The 17,346-nt window shown below is 42.9% G+C and overlaps 1 protein-coding gene and 1 long non-coding RNA gene across 8 annotated transcripts in view; one reads left to right on the forward strand and one right to left on the reverse strand.

Annotated features, from left to right (window-relative positions):
* Positions 1-17,346, forward strand: part of RASGRP1 (RAS guanyl releasing protein 1) — a 90,750-nt gene that overhangs the window by 33,521 nt on the left and 39,883 nt on the right. For 3 of the 7 annotated variants that reach the window (XR_006281839.1, XM_038407536.2, XM_038407533.2), the window contains exon 4: positions 14,834-14,939. Coding sequence is in view for 6 of the 7 variants with exons in the window: in XM_038407536.2 (XP_038263464.1) it covers positions 14,834-14,939 (106 nt within the window). In the remaining variant the exon portion in view is untranslated. Of the gene's footprint in view, positions 1-762; positions 769-10,238; positions 10,288-13,664; positions 13,778-14,833; positions 14,940-17,346 lie in introns of those variants that run through there. The other 4 variants (XM_038407537.1, XM_038407538.2, XM_043515734.1 and 1 more) reach the window with 3 other exon arrangements.
* On the reverse strand, positions 6,648-10,139 carry LOC122460504. The gene is made up of 2 exons (XR_006281841.1): positions 9,717-10,139; positions 6,648-7,005 (listed from the first exon to the last, which is right to left on the reverse strand). It is a non-coding gene; the product is annotated as an uncharacterized LOC122460504 (long non-coding RNA).

A 17,346-nucleotide genomic window follows, 5' to 3' on the forward strand; every position in this document is an offset into this window, starting at 1 on the left:
ATGGTATGATGGGATAATGGGATTTTGGTAAGTAATTGATCTTTAAATATTCAGGGTAAATAGGCCAAATCCCCTGAGATGGGATATTAGATGGATGGGATCTGAGTTACTATAGAAAATTCTTTCCTGGGTATCTGGCTGGTGAATCTTGCCCATATGCTCAGGGTTTAGCTGATTGCCATATTTGGGGTCGGGAAGGAATTTTCCTCCAGGGCAGATTGGAGAGGCCCTGGAGGTTTTTCGCCTTCCTCTGTAGCATGGGGCATGGTTGACTTGAGGGAGGCTTCTCTGCTCCTTGAAGTCTTTGAACCATGATTTAAGGACTTCAATAGCTCAGACATGGGTGAGGTTTTTCATAGGAGTGCGTGGGTGAGATTCTGTGGCCTGCGCTGTGCAGGAGGTCGGACTAGATGATCAGAATGGTCCCTTCTGACCTTAGTATCTATGAATTTATGATGAGCAAGTTCCTCTACCCAGCTTGATCATGACCTCGTCTGGATCCATTAGGCAATCAGTAACTTAGGCCCAAATCCTCAAAAGGTATTCAGGTATTCACTTAAATACCTTTGAGGTTCTGGGTCTCAATGACTATATCTGCCATTAGATAGCCACAGCTGCAGTGGTTGCTAATTTAAAGCATCACAACTGCAGCAATAGGCAATGTGGGTAAATCTGCTGTATGAAAGATGGAGCAATAACCAGCTCGAGATTCCAAGAACATAGGCCAGTCGGTGGAAAGACAAGTATAGCTTCAGGAATTAGATTTTGGTCAAGTTCTTGGGGAGCTGCTGTAAATGAAGCTCAAAATACTTTTGTCCATTTCTTTTTCAATAAGCAAACAAAATGAAGAACAGTATATGAAAGAAAGTGAAAGATACCTAGAGAAAAGCTTCCAGAAATAGTTTCACATCTTGGTTGACATTAATGTAGCCATAATTTACATATAAAGTATCAGTATGATTGTTTGCACCAGATAACATACATGTAACCTCAGGGTTCTATTTAGGAATTTCCAAGAGAGTGGAGGCTGTATAGTGGTCTTGAAGAGCTGACCAAAGTAATAGCCTGCTTTAATATATTTAGCAAATGAGAATTCAAACCACAGAAGAATACACAGAGGAGGGGACAAAAGCATTTTTTGGCTGGGAAGTCACTGAATATTTAGAACACAATGGGGGAGGTAATTTGCACAGTTTTCGTAATATAAATGTCTGTCTACCAAGCATGCCCACTGAGGGCATATTCAATCAAATAAAATGTGTGTGACGAGCAAGAGGCCTGAAGACAGAAGTGATCATATACCTCAAATAGCGACTTGACTGTTGGGGGGTGCTAACTACTCCCCACTCATCCTCTTGCTCCTTCTTTAGTACTTTGCCAACTTGTTGGAAGGGGCAGTTTTTGAGTTTGAGAAGGGAGTAAAATTTAAATTTTTAAGCTAAAAACCACCAGAACCATTGGGGCTCCCTTACAGTTTCTGCCTCACATTGCATAGCATTAGAGAGAATGGGGAGTTTTTAGCGGAAATTGATTTAAAACTGATGAGACAACATGAGGGCCTGCAATGCTATCTGTGGTGTTTGCAATTGAAGAGGACATAAATGAGTAGTACCTTTTGCAGAGCACCATAGAACTCATGACAGAGCCCCTTCCAACTTAAGTTGTTTCTTGTGTTCCTAAGGTTCTCTTTTAGTCCTGCATCTGCTTCCATCTGGAGCAGAGATGCAGAACAGTAAGCATGAGTAGGATGGTAACAGTTTTCTGAGCTCCTGGATAAGCCTTCATATTTTTTTTGTACTCCTATATATGTTTCCTTAGGTCTTTGATATGGGCTTTTGAGTACTTTGATTCTCCCACCTGTGCTATGGAGGTATGCTGCTTTAATTATCTCCTGGGGTGAACATTTGTAACACTATGCTCCTATGATTATATGAGTGTCTCCCACTATTGGGAGGTGGCTATTTAAGTCATCACAAATAGCACTTTGAAGGCCGCTATCCCTAGGAGTTCTAAGTAGTGAGTGACTGCAGCATCAAGTGAGATGAACCTCCATGCAGCTATCTATGATTTTGGCTTAGTTACTGCAATGTGTTCTCTAGGGTGCTATGTTTTGAGAACTACTAGGAGACTTCAGGTACTTGAGAAAAGTTCGCAAAAAGAAAAGGAGTACTTGTGGCACCTTAGAGACTAACAAATTTATTAGAGCATAAGCTTTCGTGAGCTACAGCTCACTTCATCGGATGAGCTGTAGCTCACGAAAGCTTATGCTCTAATAAATTTGTTAGTCTTTAAGGTGCCACAAGTACTCCTTTTCTTTTTGCGAATACAGACTAACACGGCTGCTACTCTGAAACTTGAGAAAAGTTATTCACCTTCTTAGAGGTTTGGTTACTGAGAGCATGTGATATCAGTACTCCATGCCTGAATTGGCTTCTGATTCACTTCAGAAGTACAGTTTAGATACCACAGTGATAAAGAGGAACCCCTATAGATAGATGTTGGTTATGAAATATCCATCCCCAAATATGACCTCTAGGTGTTCCCTTGCTACAAGTTTTCAGTTAATCTGGGGCACTCTTGCTGTCCCCCAGGGTTGAACTCTTATGAACTGGCAGCCAGGCCTCAGTAGAGGGATCCTGACTGTGGAACATACTCCTTCCGAGAGCCCCTCAGAGCCCAGCTGTGGCAGCCTTCAGGACATGCTGCAAGGCATTTCTATTTCAGATGTTCTCCCAGTTATTGGTGACTGGATTTTTTTTTTTTTTTTAAATAGTGGCTGATGGTGGCAAATAGATCTAGATTGGGATGTTCTATTTTATCTGCCCATTTGAGTAGCATGCATACTGGCTGAAAAATTCCCACATCTACATAGCATATGTATTTTACAGAAAAAAGGAATGAAAGCACATGGGTTGTTCTGGGTTTTTTTTTTAAACAAATGCACTAAAACAAAACTAACACTTTTATGCTATTTTGCAGCACTTCCTAATGTAAAATGATACAACACTGACACGCACCCATTCCAATTTATTTAGTATTCACTCAGTGGTTTTGCTCAGCAGGGTGTGTGGCTTAGTAACAGGTATACAAGCGGAAATGAAAATGAGTCTCAAGAAGCTTTCAACTTATAAACGTAAAAATAAACTGCTCATTGTTAGGGGGCTTATTCCTTCACCCATTTACTTCCCTGGTCCTTTTCGCATGAACAGAGAGCAACAATACCCGAAGTCCAAAGGTGCAAACAATTTGATGTTTACTGGGATGAACTTCCAGCAAGCATGATTCAAGTTTCCTTCCTTAGTGTCCCCTTCCCTGCTCTGACACCACAGAGCCTTACCTGTGGCCCTGTTCCTATTCCTGCCCTTTGCAGGACATGATTCCAATTTCCTCACCCCCATTCCCTGTTCCCATTTCCCCCCCCCCCCACACACACTTCCTGATTGACTGCAGACTATATAGTAAAACTTGAGTTCTGCTTAGCTATACCTTAACCAATCCTAACATATTGTAACATGATTATTTAACCAATTATATCCCACCACCTCAGTAATGAGCTGCCAAAATCTTAACGGGTTCCCTCCTCACCCCACGAGAGGGGTCGTTGCCCACCCCTGCCCCCTGGGGACTCCTGCCCCATCCAACCCCTCTGCGTTCCTTGATGCCCCCCATCCCAGGACCTCTGCCCCATCCACCCCCATCCCGACTGCCCCTGGAATCGGACAGGAGGGTCTCATGGGCCACCGTAATGGGTGCCCACCCCTCCCCTAAGAGCCAGAGGCACCTGCCGGGGGTCGAGGTGGGGAGTCTCGGCAGTGCTTACCTGGGGCAGCTCCCAGGAAGCATCCGGCAGGTCCCTCTGGCTCCTAGGGGTGGGGGAGCATAGCTGGGGGGGGGAGCAAGGGGAGCAGCCGCTCCCCCACTGATCACCTCAAAAGTGGTGCCTTAGGCGCCGACTCCCTGGGTGCTCCAGGGCTGCTCTGCACCCACCGGCAGCTCCCCGCCCCATCCCCGGCCCCGGCTCACCTCCGCATCCGCCCCGAATGCACAGCCCCGCTCTGCTTCTCTATGCTCCCCCCCTCGGCTTCCCGCGAATCAGCTGTTCAGTGGGAAGCTGGGGAGAGCTGAGAAGCAAGCCGCAGCTTCCCGCTCAGGCCGAGGGTGGCAGAGGAGAGCTGGGATGGGGAGCGGTTCCCCTGTGCGCTCCCCTCCCCCCAGGTTAACTGCTGCAGCGCAGGCAGCCCTCCTCATGTCCCCCCCCCCCCGCCCCAGCTCACCTCCGCCTCCCTGGGCCTGAGCGGGAAGCTGCCGCTTGCTTCGCAACCTGCCCCGGCTTCCCGCGTGAACAGCTGATTCGTGGGAAGCTGGGGGAAGGGGCAGAGAAGCAGAGCGGGGCGGCGCGTTCAGGGGAGGAGGCGGAGGTGAGCTGGGATCTGCCGGTGGGTGCTCTGCACCCACCAAATTTTCCCCTTGGGTGCTCCAGGGGTGGAGCACCCGTGGAGTCAGCGCTTAAGGTGCCGCTTATGGCCAGTTAAATTTAGAAGCCCTTTTAGAACCAGTTGTCCCTTGCGGAACAACTGGTTCTAAAAGGGCTTCTAAATTTAACAACTGGTTCTAGCAAACTGGTACAAACCGGCTCCAGCTCACCACTGCACCACCTTAATTAGTTTACACCCAGCAAAATTAATTATATAGCAGACAAACAATCACAGAACCAGACAGTTTATACAGACAAACAATAGGGAAATGGGGACTACAATGATAGAACAAAGAAATGATAAACCCATTGTTTCATGTTCTCTGTGTGTGTGTATATAAATCTCTCCTCTGTTTTTTCCACCAAATGCATCCGATGAAGTGAGCTGTAGCTCACGAAAGCTTATGCTCTAATAAATTTGTTAGTCTCTAAGGTGCCACAAATACTCCTTTTCTTTTAAAGAAATGAGGATTTCACATCCCAGCTAGTGATAAGTGAGTTCTTGCCAGACAGGATGCTATCAAACTAAGTTTCCTTTTACATCTTCTAGGCACTTCCTGTTCTCTGGAGGTGATAGGCATTATCAGGACAGCATTGTACTCCTAACAGCCCAATAGCACCTTATTTCAATGTGACTAGTTTGGAATGCGAGGATGTGACCGGTCGCTTCCCAGCTTATGGCTGCCTCTGCTGCTTAGCCAAAGACCTTAGCCTAAGCACAGGGCCTCAGACTGTCACAGTAAGAGGAGGACCTTACATCGGCAGACAGTGATTTTGATTTTCTTTTATACCTCTATAACTAGCTAAGAGATAAGAATACACCTAAATTCTTAGAGTATAGGCCTTTACAGACAGGCCTGAATATCTATATCCTAACACTCATGGTTCAAGTGCATGTGGAAACGTGCAAATTCTTACAACAGGGATTGATTCAAGAAGGTGCCACTCACTGGCTCCATATGTTTCATGAAGATAAGAAATTACATAAACTTAAGTAAACTTTCATGAAGTTATATTTGAGTAGTTCCTTGTCTAATCACAGTATGGACCATGGCCCAGGTTTTCAAAGAGGTACCTTTGAACATTAAGCAGCTAAATCCATAGTTATGCTCGTAAATAAGTGCCCTTGTTTCCAGAGGTGCTAAACCCCTGAGCGCAATTCTTAGTCTGTGGAGGTCATCATATTGGTCCACAGAATTAAATACTATGAGACCATGGTAGTGGGGTCTTTGAAGTCTGAGTAACTAGGTGACCCAGGGGATGTTTTACAAAGCAGTCCACAGAATAAGAGCTCCAAACTGGCACGTGACAGTTCTGGGGGTTGGATTTGACAGCTGGCCAGTTCAGAAATGCTTGTAATTAAGACTTCAGCAAAGAGGATCTGAAGGCTTTCAGCAGCTACTGGTAGAAGGAAGGCGCTGGGGGGCTGGCAACTAAGAAAGCCAGCCCTGCAATTGCCTTCCAAGATGCATGTAGTGTGCCTGTGTATGGTGAGGGTGACAACAGATCATGGGGTGTGAGAAGGCTTCAGTATCTGTAGAGAGGAGGTGCTGATAAAGTGAGTGGTACGGGGTCTGCATGTTGATGTACTTTGTTCATGCCTAGGGCTGGCATTGAAAGCGATCACTGTAAAAAGCTCAGTAGATTGTGTTTAGAAATGCAGATAGAGGAGATATCATCAAAGCATTCAAGTAGACATTTAATAGCACTCACAATGGGAGGTGCTGAGGACTTTTCAAAAGCTGGCACTTAAGTCCATATGGCCCCAGTTCTGCAAAGCACTAGTCCCATTGGCTTCAAAGTTAAATGAGTACTTAAGTGCTTTCCTGGACTGGGGCTCTAAATGGAAACTGTTAAGCACTCCTCCAGTGTCTCCATCAGTTTTTTTAAGCCACAGGAGATTATGATCTGCACCTCCGAGTACAAGAACTGGGGGAGTTGTAGTGCTGCTGGAGGCACTTTGAATGTAAATGATGCCACACTTAAAGAGGCTGAGGCCCTGCTTCACCACATTAACAGGTGTTGACATTCCCTATTGCCCGAGGTGAATTCTGGCTGAAGAGCTCCATACCATATTCCCAATGCAGGCTGTGGCTTCACAGACACAAAAGTACAACTAAATAATGAATTAAATGAACTTTAAACACTAACAGTGAAGACCCAGACCTCAATATCACACTTAATAGAAAGTTTAATATACAGGTCGATAGACAGCCCAAGAATCTTTGACAATAAACAGCTCTAGATATTTTAATCTACATACCTATTGATTTTGTGATTTTTATTTCCAAGATTTTGTAAAGTAAAGAGTTTAAGTAAGTGGTCAGCAATGTCATGGGTCTCTTTTCTTTCCCTTTTGGGAGATTGAAAAAGAACAAAAAAGGTAGTCATCTGATATGGAAATACCTTATTGGCACTCAACCTATTCATAACAGCTCCACAATTTCTCCTGCTGTTTCTTCAAGAACTCTAAAGTGGATTTCTTCTGGCTTCCAGCTGCTAAGATCAATTACTAGTTTCTTTTTTTTTATCTGGATACAAAAAAAGGCACCATCAGTTATGATGAATAAATATCACATTATTGCAGTAGAGATCTGGTTTATAACTGCCTCCATATGGGAACCTGCATTGCTTCAGTTCAAAATACCAATTGCTAACACTGAGCTTTAATGTCTTACTGGTTCCTTGAAGGGAATTGAAGCCTACAAACAGGTGTTTTGGTGCAGGAGTCAAAATACTTTCTATCCACTTGCACACATGGAAACCAAAAGGTTGTTGTCTGACTTTCAAGGACATTTCCATTTTGGGGGAATAGAGTGAGTTTATAGAATCATAGTGTTGGAAGAGACCGCAAGGGTCATCTAGTCCAACCCCCTCCTAAGATGCAGGATTTGTTGTGTCTAAACCATCCAAGGCAGATGGCTGTCCAGCCTCCTTTTGAAAACCTCAGGTGAAGGAGCTTCCAAAACCTCCAGAGACAGTCTGTTCCATTGTCCTACTGGTTTTTTTTATTTATTATTATTATTGTTAGGGAGTTTTTCCTGAGATTTAATCAAAAACTGCTGTGCTGTAGTTTGACCCCATTGCATGTAGTTCATCTTTTTATGCAGCATTTCAAGTATTTGAAGAAAGCTATCCTGTCCCCCCTTAATCTCCTCTCTTCCTAACTAAACATACCCAGTTCCTTCAACTTTTGCTCATATGCCTTGCCTTCCATCACTTTGATTCATCTTTATTGCTCACCTCTGGATCCTTTCCAGATTCTCCACATCCTTTCTATACATTAGTTACCAAAATTGGACACGATATTCCAGCTGAGGCCTAACTAGTGCCATGAAGAGCGGTACTGTCACCTCCTGTGACTTGCCTGCTATGCGTCTGTTAATGCAACCTAAAATTTTATTTGCTTTTTTTGCAATGGTATCACATTGCTGACTCATGTTAGGTCTGTGATCCACCACAACTCCCAGATCTTTTTCAGCAGTGCTGCTGCCAAGCTGGTTACCCCCCATTCTGAATTTGTGCATTTGGTTTTTCTTCCGTAAATGCCTTACATTTGTCCTTATTTAATTTCATTTTGTTGTTCACCAGTTTATCAAGATCCCTCTGAATTTTAGCTCTGTCCTTCAAAGTCTTGGCAACTCCCCACCCCCAGCTTTGTCTCATCTGAAAATGTGATCAGTATGCTCTCTTACTTACATCCATGTAATTAAGATGTGGAACACCAGGTCCAGAACAGATCCCTGTGGAACCACACTTGAGACCTCCCTCTAAACTGACATAATTCAATTGATAGTTACTCTTTGTTTGTGGTTGTTTAACCAGTTATATATCCATTTAATTGTAGTTCCACCAAACCTGTATTTCTCCAGCTTACTTATCAGAATGTTATGTTGGACTATGTCAAAAGCCTGCTGAGGTCTAGGTATATTATGTCCTCCACATTCCCCCTATATGTCATGGGCAATTCAAAATGGTCTCCATTCATTTATCTGCCTGCCAGAATGTTCACTACCTCTCACTAGTGGTGAGTGCACCTGCACACCCTCACAGCCCATCTAACAAGGATGTGCTGTTAGCAGGCTTGTTGAGAAGCACACAAAAAATTCTTCTCTAAAACTGTCTGCTAAGGCTTTTCCTCTTGAACCTGTCAAAATATTCAGAGATGAACATCTCTAAAGAGAAAGTACATTTCCATGCTTTCTGCTGCTTTCCCTTTATCCTGGGGGAAATAGAGCTGGCTCAGCCCCTCATTCAAGTTAGCTTATCCTCAGGCTGCTCTCATCAGTGTACTCTACCCCTAGGGGCCCTGTTCTATTGGCCCAGAGTTGCCAGAATGCAGCATGCTCCAGTTACATGTCCTCCTGTCTCTTCAGTACTCTCTCTGCACCAGGAGGAGTAGGAACAGATGGTATAAATCAACTACCAGATTTATGCCACCTAGGGCATAACAAGGGGAATCTTCAGCTAGCTGCTCAAGCCCCCTTTCTGTCCACATTATCCTGCCAGAGCAGCATCCCAGGATATGGACTTAGAATTTTTGCTTATCAAGATGTTTTTATTCAAAAAACACACACTTAATCCTTTAAAGAAAGTAAGCTGTTAAGGCCAAAGTGTTTCTGTGCGAAATATACAACAGTCACCCTACAGCCACAGTGTGGGTTTCTTTTGCACAACCACATGCATCCATATTATGGTGTTTTCTTTTTGCTGCTCATATGCTCTTTATATGCAGATAGGGCCCAGTTCTGCCCTCAGTTACATGAGTGCAAGGCCTAGAGACTCCCACCCATGTAACTGAAGCCAGAATTGGTCCCTTTTAGATTAAGAGATGTGATCCATAAACTAGGCCCGTCTTCAGGCAGACTAGCCCAGTCTCAGTGGAGAACCATAGAGCAGCGATATTTGTGGAACTATTAAAGGAAGATGTGTATGAAAGGGTTTAATGGAGTGCAACCAAAATGTTTGTTTACTGGGATGTAAATGAGTTCAGTTTGACCAGATTTAGCTTGATTGCTTATAAACAGGCTGATGGGTTGAGGAAACTAAGAGTTATAAATGATCCAGAAAGAAAATTAGTGCATCATTAAAAATGAAGATGGCTATTAATTCTAAAGATTTAGTCAAACAGATGTTGAAGAGGGAACTACCGTGTAAACAATTTGGACAGTGTAATTCCAAAAACAGTACAACAAAAAAGACACCACCGTTTGTCGGAGCCAGCATAACAGGTGTTACTCACCTTTGGGGCACCCCTTGTGCCTGCATCTGGCAATTAGCTCTGCCCAGTCTAATATCCCCTTCCTTTGCTCACTCATGCCATGGCTCCTCTTGCTCTCTAGGAATTGCAATGCTTTGTCTTTGCGGATTGGCCCACCAACCAGGACACTATACAGTTTTCCTCCTTCCAGGGTAAGGAAGTCTCACTGGAGTAGCTGTCCAGGTGCCATTCCAGGCAAGTCTTCCCACTCTCCTTCCTAATTTGCCCTCCACTGGCTTTCTTTTCTAGCTCCCTCAGGGGTTAGGATCCTGGGACTTCTGCTCCCCCAATGAGTTTTGTTCTTTTCTCCTCCCTACACCCAGAAAGTGACTCCAAACTTCTATGCTGTAGCACCCTTCTGTGCTCCCTTCCTGGCTTTATACAAGCCCTGACTACTCCTTCCCAGATGGGCTCCATCTTCAATTAATGCTTGTTAGTCAAGCCTAAATCTCCCTCCAGGTGCAGCCTACTAGCTTAATTAGCTCCTTCTGAGCTACCTTAAACCCTTCCTGGGTGGTGTGTGGTGAACATCACCTCAGAGCCAGCAACCAAAGTAAGTAGTGTAAATACATTCAAGAAGAAGTAGGACATGTTTCAAAATCCCACAAGGTTAAAAGGACCCTAAATTGACTTGGAGGGGTTAGGGAGAAGTTCTAGGATGTTTCCCGAGTCAATAAAAATTGGCTATGAAACGATGGTAGATCTGTATCTTATTTTGTCTGCTAGATGTCCTGTATTTAGCACAGGGAGAGCCATAATACAGAAATCTTCATTAAAGTGAGTGAGCTGAGGCACCAAGGCTGAAGAAATTTATGAACTGTTGACTTAAAGGTGACCCAGCTTCTCCTATCTTTTGATGTACAACTCAGACACATTTCAGAGTAGCAGCCGTGTTAGTCTGTATTTGCAAAAAGAAAAGGAGTACTTGTGGCAACTTAGAGACTAACAAATTTATTTGAGCATAAGCTTTCGTGAGCTACAGCTCACTTCATCGGATGCATTTAGTGGAAAATACAGTGGGGAGATTTATATACACAGAGAATATGAAACAATGGGTGTTACCATACTCACTGTAACCAGAGTGATCACTTAAGGTGAGCGATTACCAGCAGGAGTGGGGGGGAGGGGAATCTTTTGTAGTGATAATCAAGGTGTGCCATTTCCAGCAGTTGATGAGAACGTCTGAGGAACAGTGGGGGTTGGGGGGTGGGATGGGATAAACATGGGGAAATAGTTTTACTTTGTGTAATGACCTATCCACTCCCAGTCTCTATTCAAGCCTAAGTTAATTGTATCCAGTTTGCAAATTAATTCCAATTTGGCAGTCTCTCATTGGAGTCTGTTTTTGAAGTTTTTTTGTTGAAGTATTGCCACTTTTAGGTCTGTAATTGAGACACAGGAGAAAGGCAAAGACTTAGGGAGGCTTCTCATCCTAGATTTTTGATTGGTAGGAGAGATTTCAGATCTGGAGTCCACCTTCCCCAGTTGGCACCTTCCGATAGCACCAAAACCCTTACCTGACATCTGCCTCTTCATTATATTGTTTTTTAGGTGGATTAACCTTGACAGCACCTCCATACGGGTGATACGCAAATTGAAAATGTTTTTCCTCTAACAATATATGCAGCCAAATATGCTGTGTTTCTGGGGTTTTGCCTACAGTTTCCATTTTGCCTTCTCCTCATTAAGCATTATTTCAAGAATATTTTTATGCTATTTTGGTTTTCAGCTGTTCTTCTCAACTTGTAACATAAATGCAGGCTCTTGGAGGGGAATATATTTAAAAGCACTCAAACAGCTTACATTTTATTTTCAAATCACAAGTCAGTCAAATTTCTATTTGAACCAGCCAGCCTCTCCACCATCTAGTGGTCGCCAGTATGGTGTTGATGTTGACGAGCAGGTAAGCCCTCTATGATGATGAAGAAGTTTGACATCGACGCACTACGTGTGCCAGGTTTAGCAACAGGTTTTGTATCTGTCAAAGCAACACATTCTCGGCTCTAGCTAATCTGCCAGATGACATGGAGGTTGCCTGGTTCCTGTTCACTTCTACCCACAATCAATCTGCTGAGCAGATGATTGGCTATAGGCATCCAGCACGCCAACCCCGGGTATTGTAGGAGGCCTTCCAGATAATTAAATTGAAGGCCGCAGCTCGCAAGCGTGGTGATAAGTGCACTCGTAATCAGCTGAAGTGAAAATTTAACATCCTGGCACTCAGCGATCATGAGGCATATTATAACCAAGTGGCAGATGATGTCAAATTTGGCTTAGCTGGGGCGACTTGAAGCTAGTATTCCATGCCATTTGCAACCCCAGGGGTCAAGAGGTAATCACTACAAATGGCATCCTGAATGATAGCCAAGGCCTTCTATGTAAATTGGATGATGACACTCTCTCACGCTGGGTGGAACATTGTCATAGTGTCCTGAATCATCCTTCAACTGTCTCTTGTTCGGAGATGGATGATCTGGCTGTCACTGTGGTTCCGGCTTCAGACATTTGTTCTGATTCACCAACATTGGATGAAGTGAAGTGTGTCATCTCTAAACTGAAAAACGGACGCACAGCCAGTGCTGATGGCATTCCCATAGAGCTGCTAAAATGTGCTATTGATCCTGCAGCAGAATCACTTCTGGCCATCTTTTGTCTGGTGTGGAGCAGTGGAACCCTGCCAACCACCTGGAAGGAAGGTATTGTGATCTCACCCTGTAAGGGCAAGGGACTGCACAGTGAATGTAAGAGCTACAGGCCGATCACCTTGCTCTCCGTTCCAGGGAAGGTATTTGCACAATTTTTGCTGGCTCGCCTGGAGCCTTTGCCACACCAGAAACGTCGTCCCCCAACAGTCGGGCTTTACGAGGAACAGGTCCGCATTAGATGCCATTTTGGCCCTTAGCTTGTTGTCAGAGATACATCGTGAGTTCAGAAAGCCCCTGCATGTAGTGTATGTTGATATTAAGGCTGCATTTGATTCAGTAGACCATGTCACGTTATAGAAGGCCTTAAAGGTGTAGGTGTCCCTGATAATGGAACCACTGTCCGTGTTCGTCTGGGGAACTGGATGTCAGCTCCTTTTAAATCAATATCTGGTGTTAGGCAGGGTTACGTTCTGGCCCCTGCACTCTTTTGTCAGGCAATGAATTTTGTAATGCAGCATTCCATCAGGTACATAGGCATTGAGATCAGTCATCTCTTGCTCACAGACCTTGACTATGCTGATAACATTGTTCTTTTAGTACAGAGCCCCGACAGGTTTTGTGAGGCACTCTGGCATACGGAGTAGGAGTCAGCTAAGATTGGTCTCCATGTTTCATGATCAAAGACAAAACTGCAAAATCTAGGATCCGGTCCACCTGTGACTCCAAGCTCTTTGAACAATGAAACCATCAAATCAGTTTCCAGCTTTTGCTATCTGGGTTCTATGCTTACCAGCTCCTTCGGTTCTCACACGGAAGTTCTCCATCGGATTGGCATTGCAGCATCTGCCATGGACTGTTTACAACGGATATGGAATCAACATCATCTTAGTATGACAACCAAGTTCAGGATTTATTCGAGTTGTATCCTTCCCATACTGTTGTACAGCTGCAAAACATGGACAGTATGCCACACAGACTGGACAAAGCTGGAGGCTTTCCACACAAAATGTTAACATTGTATATTGGGCATAAAGTGGAATGACTTCATCTTTAATGCAGATGTTTATGGTCGTTCAGGTCTATGGACTACTGGGGCCATTGTCCGCAGGCAGCACCTTACGCTTTTTTGGACATGTCGCAAGGATGCCACAAGACGTTCCAGCAAACATCATTCTCTGTGTGGCATGTAACATCCGGGATAAAATTCCACCAACCGAGGGGTGGAGGTGGCCCAGAGTAAGACCCCCTATTAAATAGATTTATCAAGTCTGTTCCCATGTTGGACTCTCAGACCGTCAAACCTTTGTGGTTGCGCAGGAACAGACCAAATGGTGAACGATCACTACAGCCGACTCTCTGGCTAAGCATTGAAGAAGAAGCGAAGCCTCTCTCTCCAGAGTTGGTATAAAATACCTTCTTTGAATTTTTATAAAATACTCGGTGTAATTATATTTGCATTTATGTAACAAATTTACAGTAATGTTAATTTAAACATGTCTGAAATACTTGATGTCCTGGATTCTTCCCAAGTATAGATATGAGAAACACAAATGTGTATCTAAAAACTAATAGTAGTACAGTGAATGTAATGGATAAAGTAAGAGAACTTTGTGTTAAGACTTTTGGGGCTAGATTTTTTTTTTTTTTCTTAAGTGGGCACATCGCTGGATTTCTGCACGTGCAAAATCTCCTGATATACACACTCTTATTAGAATTGTGCATGCATAGTTGTGTGTAAGTGTAAATCCTGACTTCTATGTGTACCCTAAGGTCTTGGGCATGCAAGTCAGGTGTGAAAAAAATGCATGTGCCCTTTTAAAAATCTGCCTGTTGGGACCTACATCCAGTTCCACTACTGATTCACTGTTTGATTTGGATAAGTCACCTCACCTAACCTCTCCACCTCAATTTATCAATTTGTTTCAATGGTTATACTCACTTGCTTAAAATGTGCTTTGCTGTATTGGGGCCATTATACTTGTGTATCTCTGCAGGATGTTTTGAGGTTGAACTAATCTTTGTAAAAGGCTTTCAAATCCTTGGATGAAATATTTTATGCAAGTACAAATGATTTCCATGCATCTCTGCTTGCAATATAATCTCATCTCACTGATGCAACAGGGTAGCTTCTAAAAAGAAAAGGAGTACTTGTGGCATCTTAGAGACTAACAAATTTATTTGAGCATAAGCTTTTGAGAGCTACAGATCACTTCAGCTGTAGCTCACGAAAGCTTATGCTCAAATAAATAGTCTCTATGGTGCCACAAGTACTCCTTTTCTTTCTGCGGATACAGACTAACACAGCTGCTACTCTGAAACTGAGAGTAGCTACTGTCTCTGATATCGCTTATGTGAACTGGCCTGATCAGAACAGGAAAGCTGAAAAAAACCCTATCCTCTTGTATAACAAGTCTTATTATGTTCCTGATAAGAATGCTTCACCTCACTTTTCAGATTCAGAAGGAAACCTGTGTAAAAACAACCAGCTGCTACAGATAACACTGACCATGCACAGAGTTATCATCCCTTCTGAGGATGTGCTCCAAAAACTAATTGATCTATATCCTTTATAATGCTCACCTGTAGTTATTAAGGTAAGGTAATACAGAAATACATTGACAGAATGGTAAGTAAAGTGTATACAACCTACAGGTCTATATTAATAAATCAGTGCGTTCACCTCTGCATCTCATAACTGAAAAGCTAAATTTAGTGCTTAAGAAAAGTCCGCATATTTTAAAACAAACCTAGAAAGATGTTAACAGTGACCTAGAGTAGAAGGTATATGGAGAAAGCTTTCCAGAAAATTACATGGCAGTTGCAATCTCAGACCCAATATTTGTAATTATTTATGTACAGAAAGGTCTTCATATTATGCGAACCTAGTCTATATCTGAAAATCATTGAAAGAAATGCACAATGTGTTGGATTACCTTCTCCATGCAAATAAAAGTTAAAATGTTCCAAAAATGAAGTTGGTAAATTTTAAAACAATCCCAGTCTAATTATCGTATTTTGGGACCGCAAAGTTTTATATATTTTCACAAAATGAGTTTGTGGCCCATCAGATGCTCATAAAAAAAGATGCTAATAGCATGAATATGGGCATAACTGCTCTCTCTTATCTAGAGGATTCTTAGCTGTGGAAGATACTGCCTAACTCTATTAGCTTTACTGAATGTTTGTTCATAATTAATGGATCATAACATAATTAGGAACCAATCCTGAGAGACACCAGGAACCTCTGAGTCAGTCATTTACTTGGTAGAACTTGTTTTAGTTAGTACTTCTCCCCACAACTCTAATTTTTATTGGTTTCCAATTAGCATAGCTGTGCAAAACAGACCTGCCATGACATTAGCAGTCAGACTTCCCTAGATACCCACAATATGCAGCATCCAGGATATCAGGCAGTTACTTTTTGGGTTGTAGAATAAGTGTCATTTAATTTAGGGTCCTGCATTTCCTCAGAAATAACAAGATATGGGGCTCAATTCTCACATCCGTTGAGCCATTCCCGTTTACAGTGTAAACCAAACAAATAGCTGACTTACAGAGGCAACTTGCTTCCCAGAGTCAAGAAAACAAGCCTATTTTCAATCAATAATAATAATAGTTATCCACAACTGGAGTAGCACCTTTGTAAGTGAAGGCAAAACTTATGTCAGTCACCTGTAAATAAGATAGATAGATATAGATATATTAAAGTGAGGGGGTTTTGCTCTACAATGGTAGAAACAAAGGGGACTTGATTCCACACCAACCCAAATATACCATGTGATCAATTATAGAGGCCTCAATCCTCAATAAATAGGAGTTGGGTTCAAATTCACTTCAAGCTGTGGCTGAAAGTCCCCACTCCTTTCTGATCATTTTTTTTTTAATAAATGGAACAAAATAATTGTTTACATCTTCCCTATGGAACTTGGGTTTTCTGCAGTCAGGGACGTAATTCACTTGTCAATTTTTAAATTCCACACACACAGACTTTCCAGCCAGATATATGTATTTGCAAAGCCAGTGGTGGCGTAAAGCAGATTTGAATGGATCAGCTAATCTGGGCTTTGAGGTTTTTGAAGTTGCCTTCAAATTTGCAGCTCCACCACTCTTCATCCCTCAAAAATACATGACCCGCTCTGGTCAATTTGCAGTAGATTTGAGTCACATTTAGATTGATCTGGCCCTTTGACAGTCTGTAAATTATCTTCTTTGAATAGGTGCACAAGAGATGCATAAAAGATCTGCAGGAGAAAAATATCCATAATGCCCATAATATATTTTTCCTGAACTGATCTTCCATCTATACCATGGCCGTATTAGTTGGAGCATTGCCAGCAGATTGAGGGAAGTAATTATTCCCCTCTATTCAGCACTGGTGGGCAACGAAAATGATTTGGGGGCTGGGACACATGACTTATGAGGAGAGGCTGAGGGAACAGGGCTTATTTAGTCTGCAGGAGAGAAGAGTGAGGGGGGATTTGATAGCAGCCTTCAACTACCTGAAATGTGGTTCCAAAGAGGATGGAGCTAGGCTGTTCTCAGTGGTGGCAGATGACAGAACAAGAAGCAATAGTCTCAAGTTGCAGTGGGGGAGGTCTAGGTTAGATATTAGGAAACACTATTTCACTAGGAGGGTGATGAAGCACTGGAATGGGTTACCGAAGGAGGTGGTGGAATCTCCATCCTTAGAGGTTTTTAAGGCCCGGCTTGACAAAGCCCTGGCTGGGATGATTTAGTTGGTGTTGGTCCTACTTTGAGCAGGGGATTGGACTAAATGACCTCTTGAGGTCTCTTCCAACCCTAATATTCTATGATTCTATATGTGAATTACCATTTATAGAATAAAAATAAATGTTCTCTCTGCAGTTAATATAAATTTCACACTTCAAAAATATTTCTCTCCAGCATTATCTCCGGTAAATCACAACAGTTACAAGCAGTTCTCCATAAAAATGGTCCTTGATGAA

This window comes from Dermochelys coriacea, chromosome 6 (genome assembly GCF_009764565.3).
Source record: "Dermochelys coriacea isolate rDerCor1 chromosome 6, rDerCor1.pri.v4, whole genome shotgun sequence".
Lineage (NCBI taxonomy): Eukaryota > Metazoa > Chordata > Testudines > Dermochelyidae > Dermochelys > Dermochelys coriacea.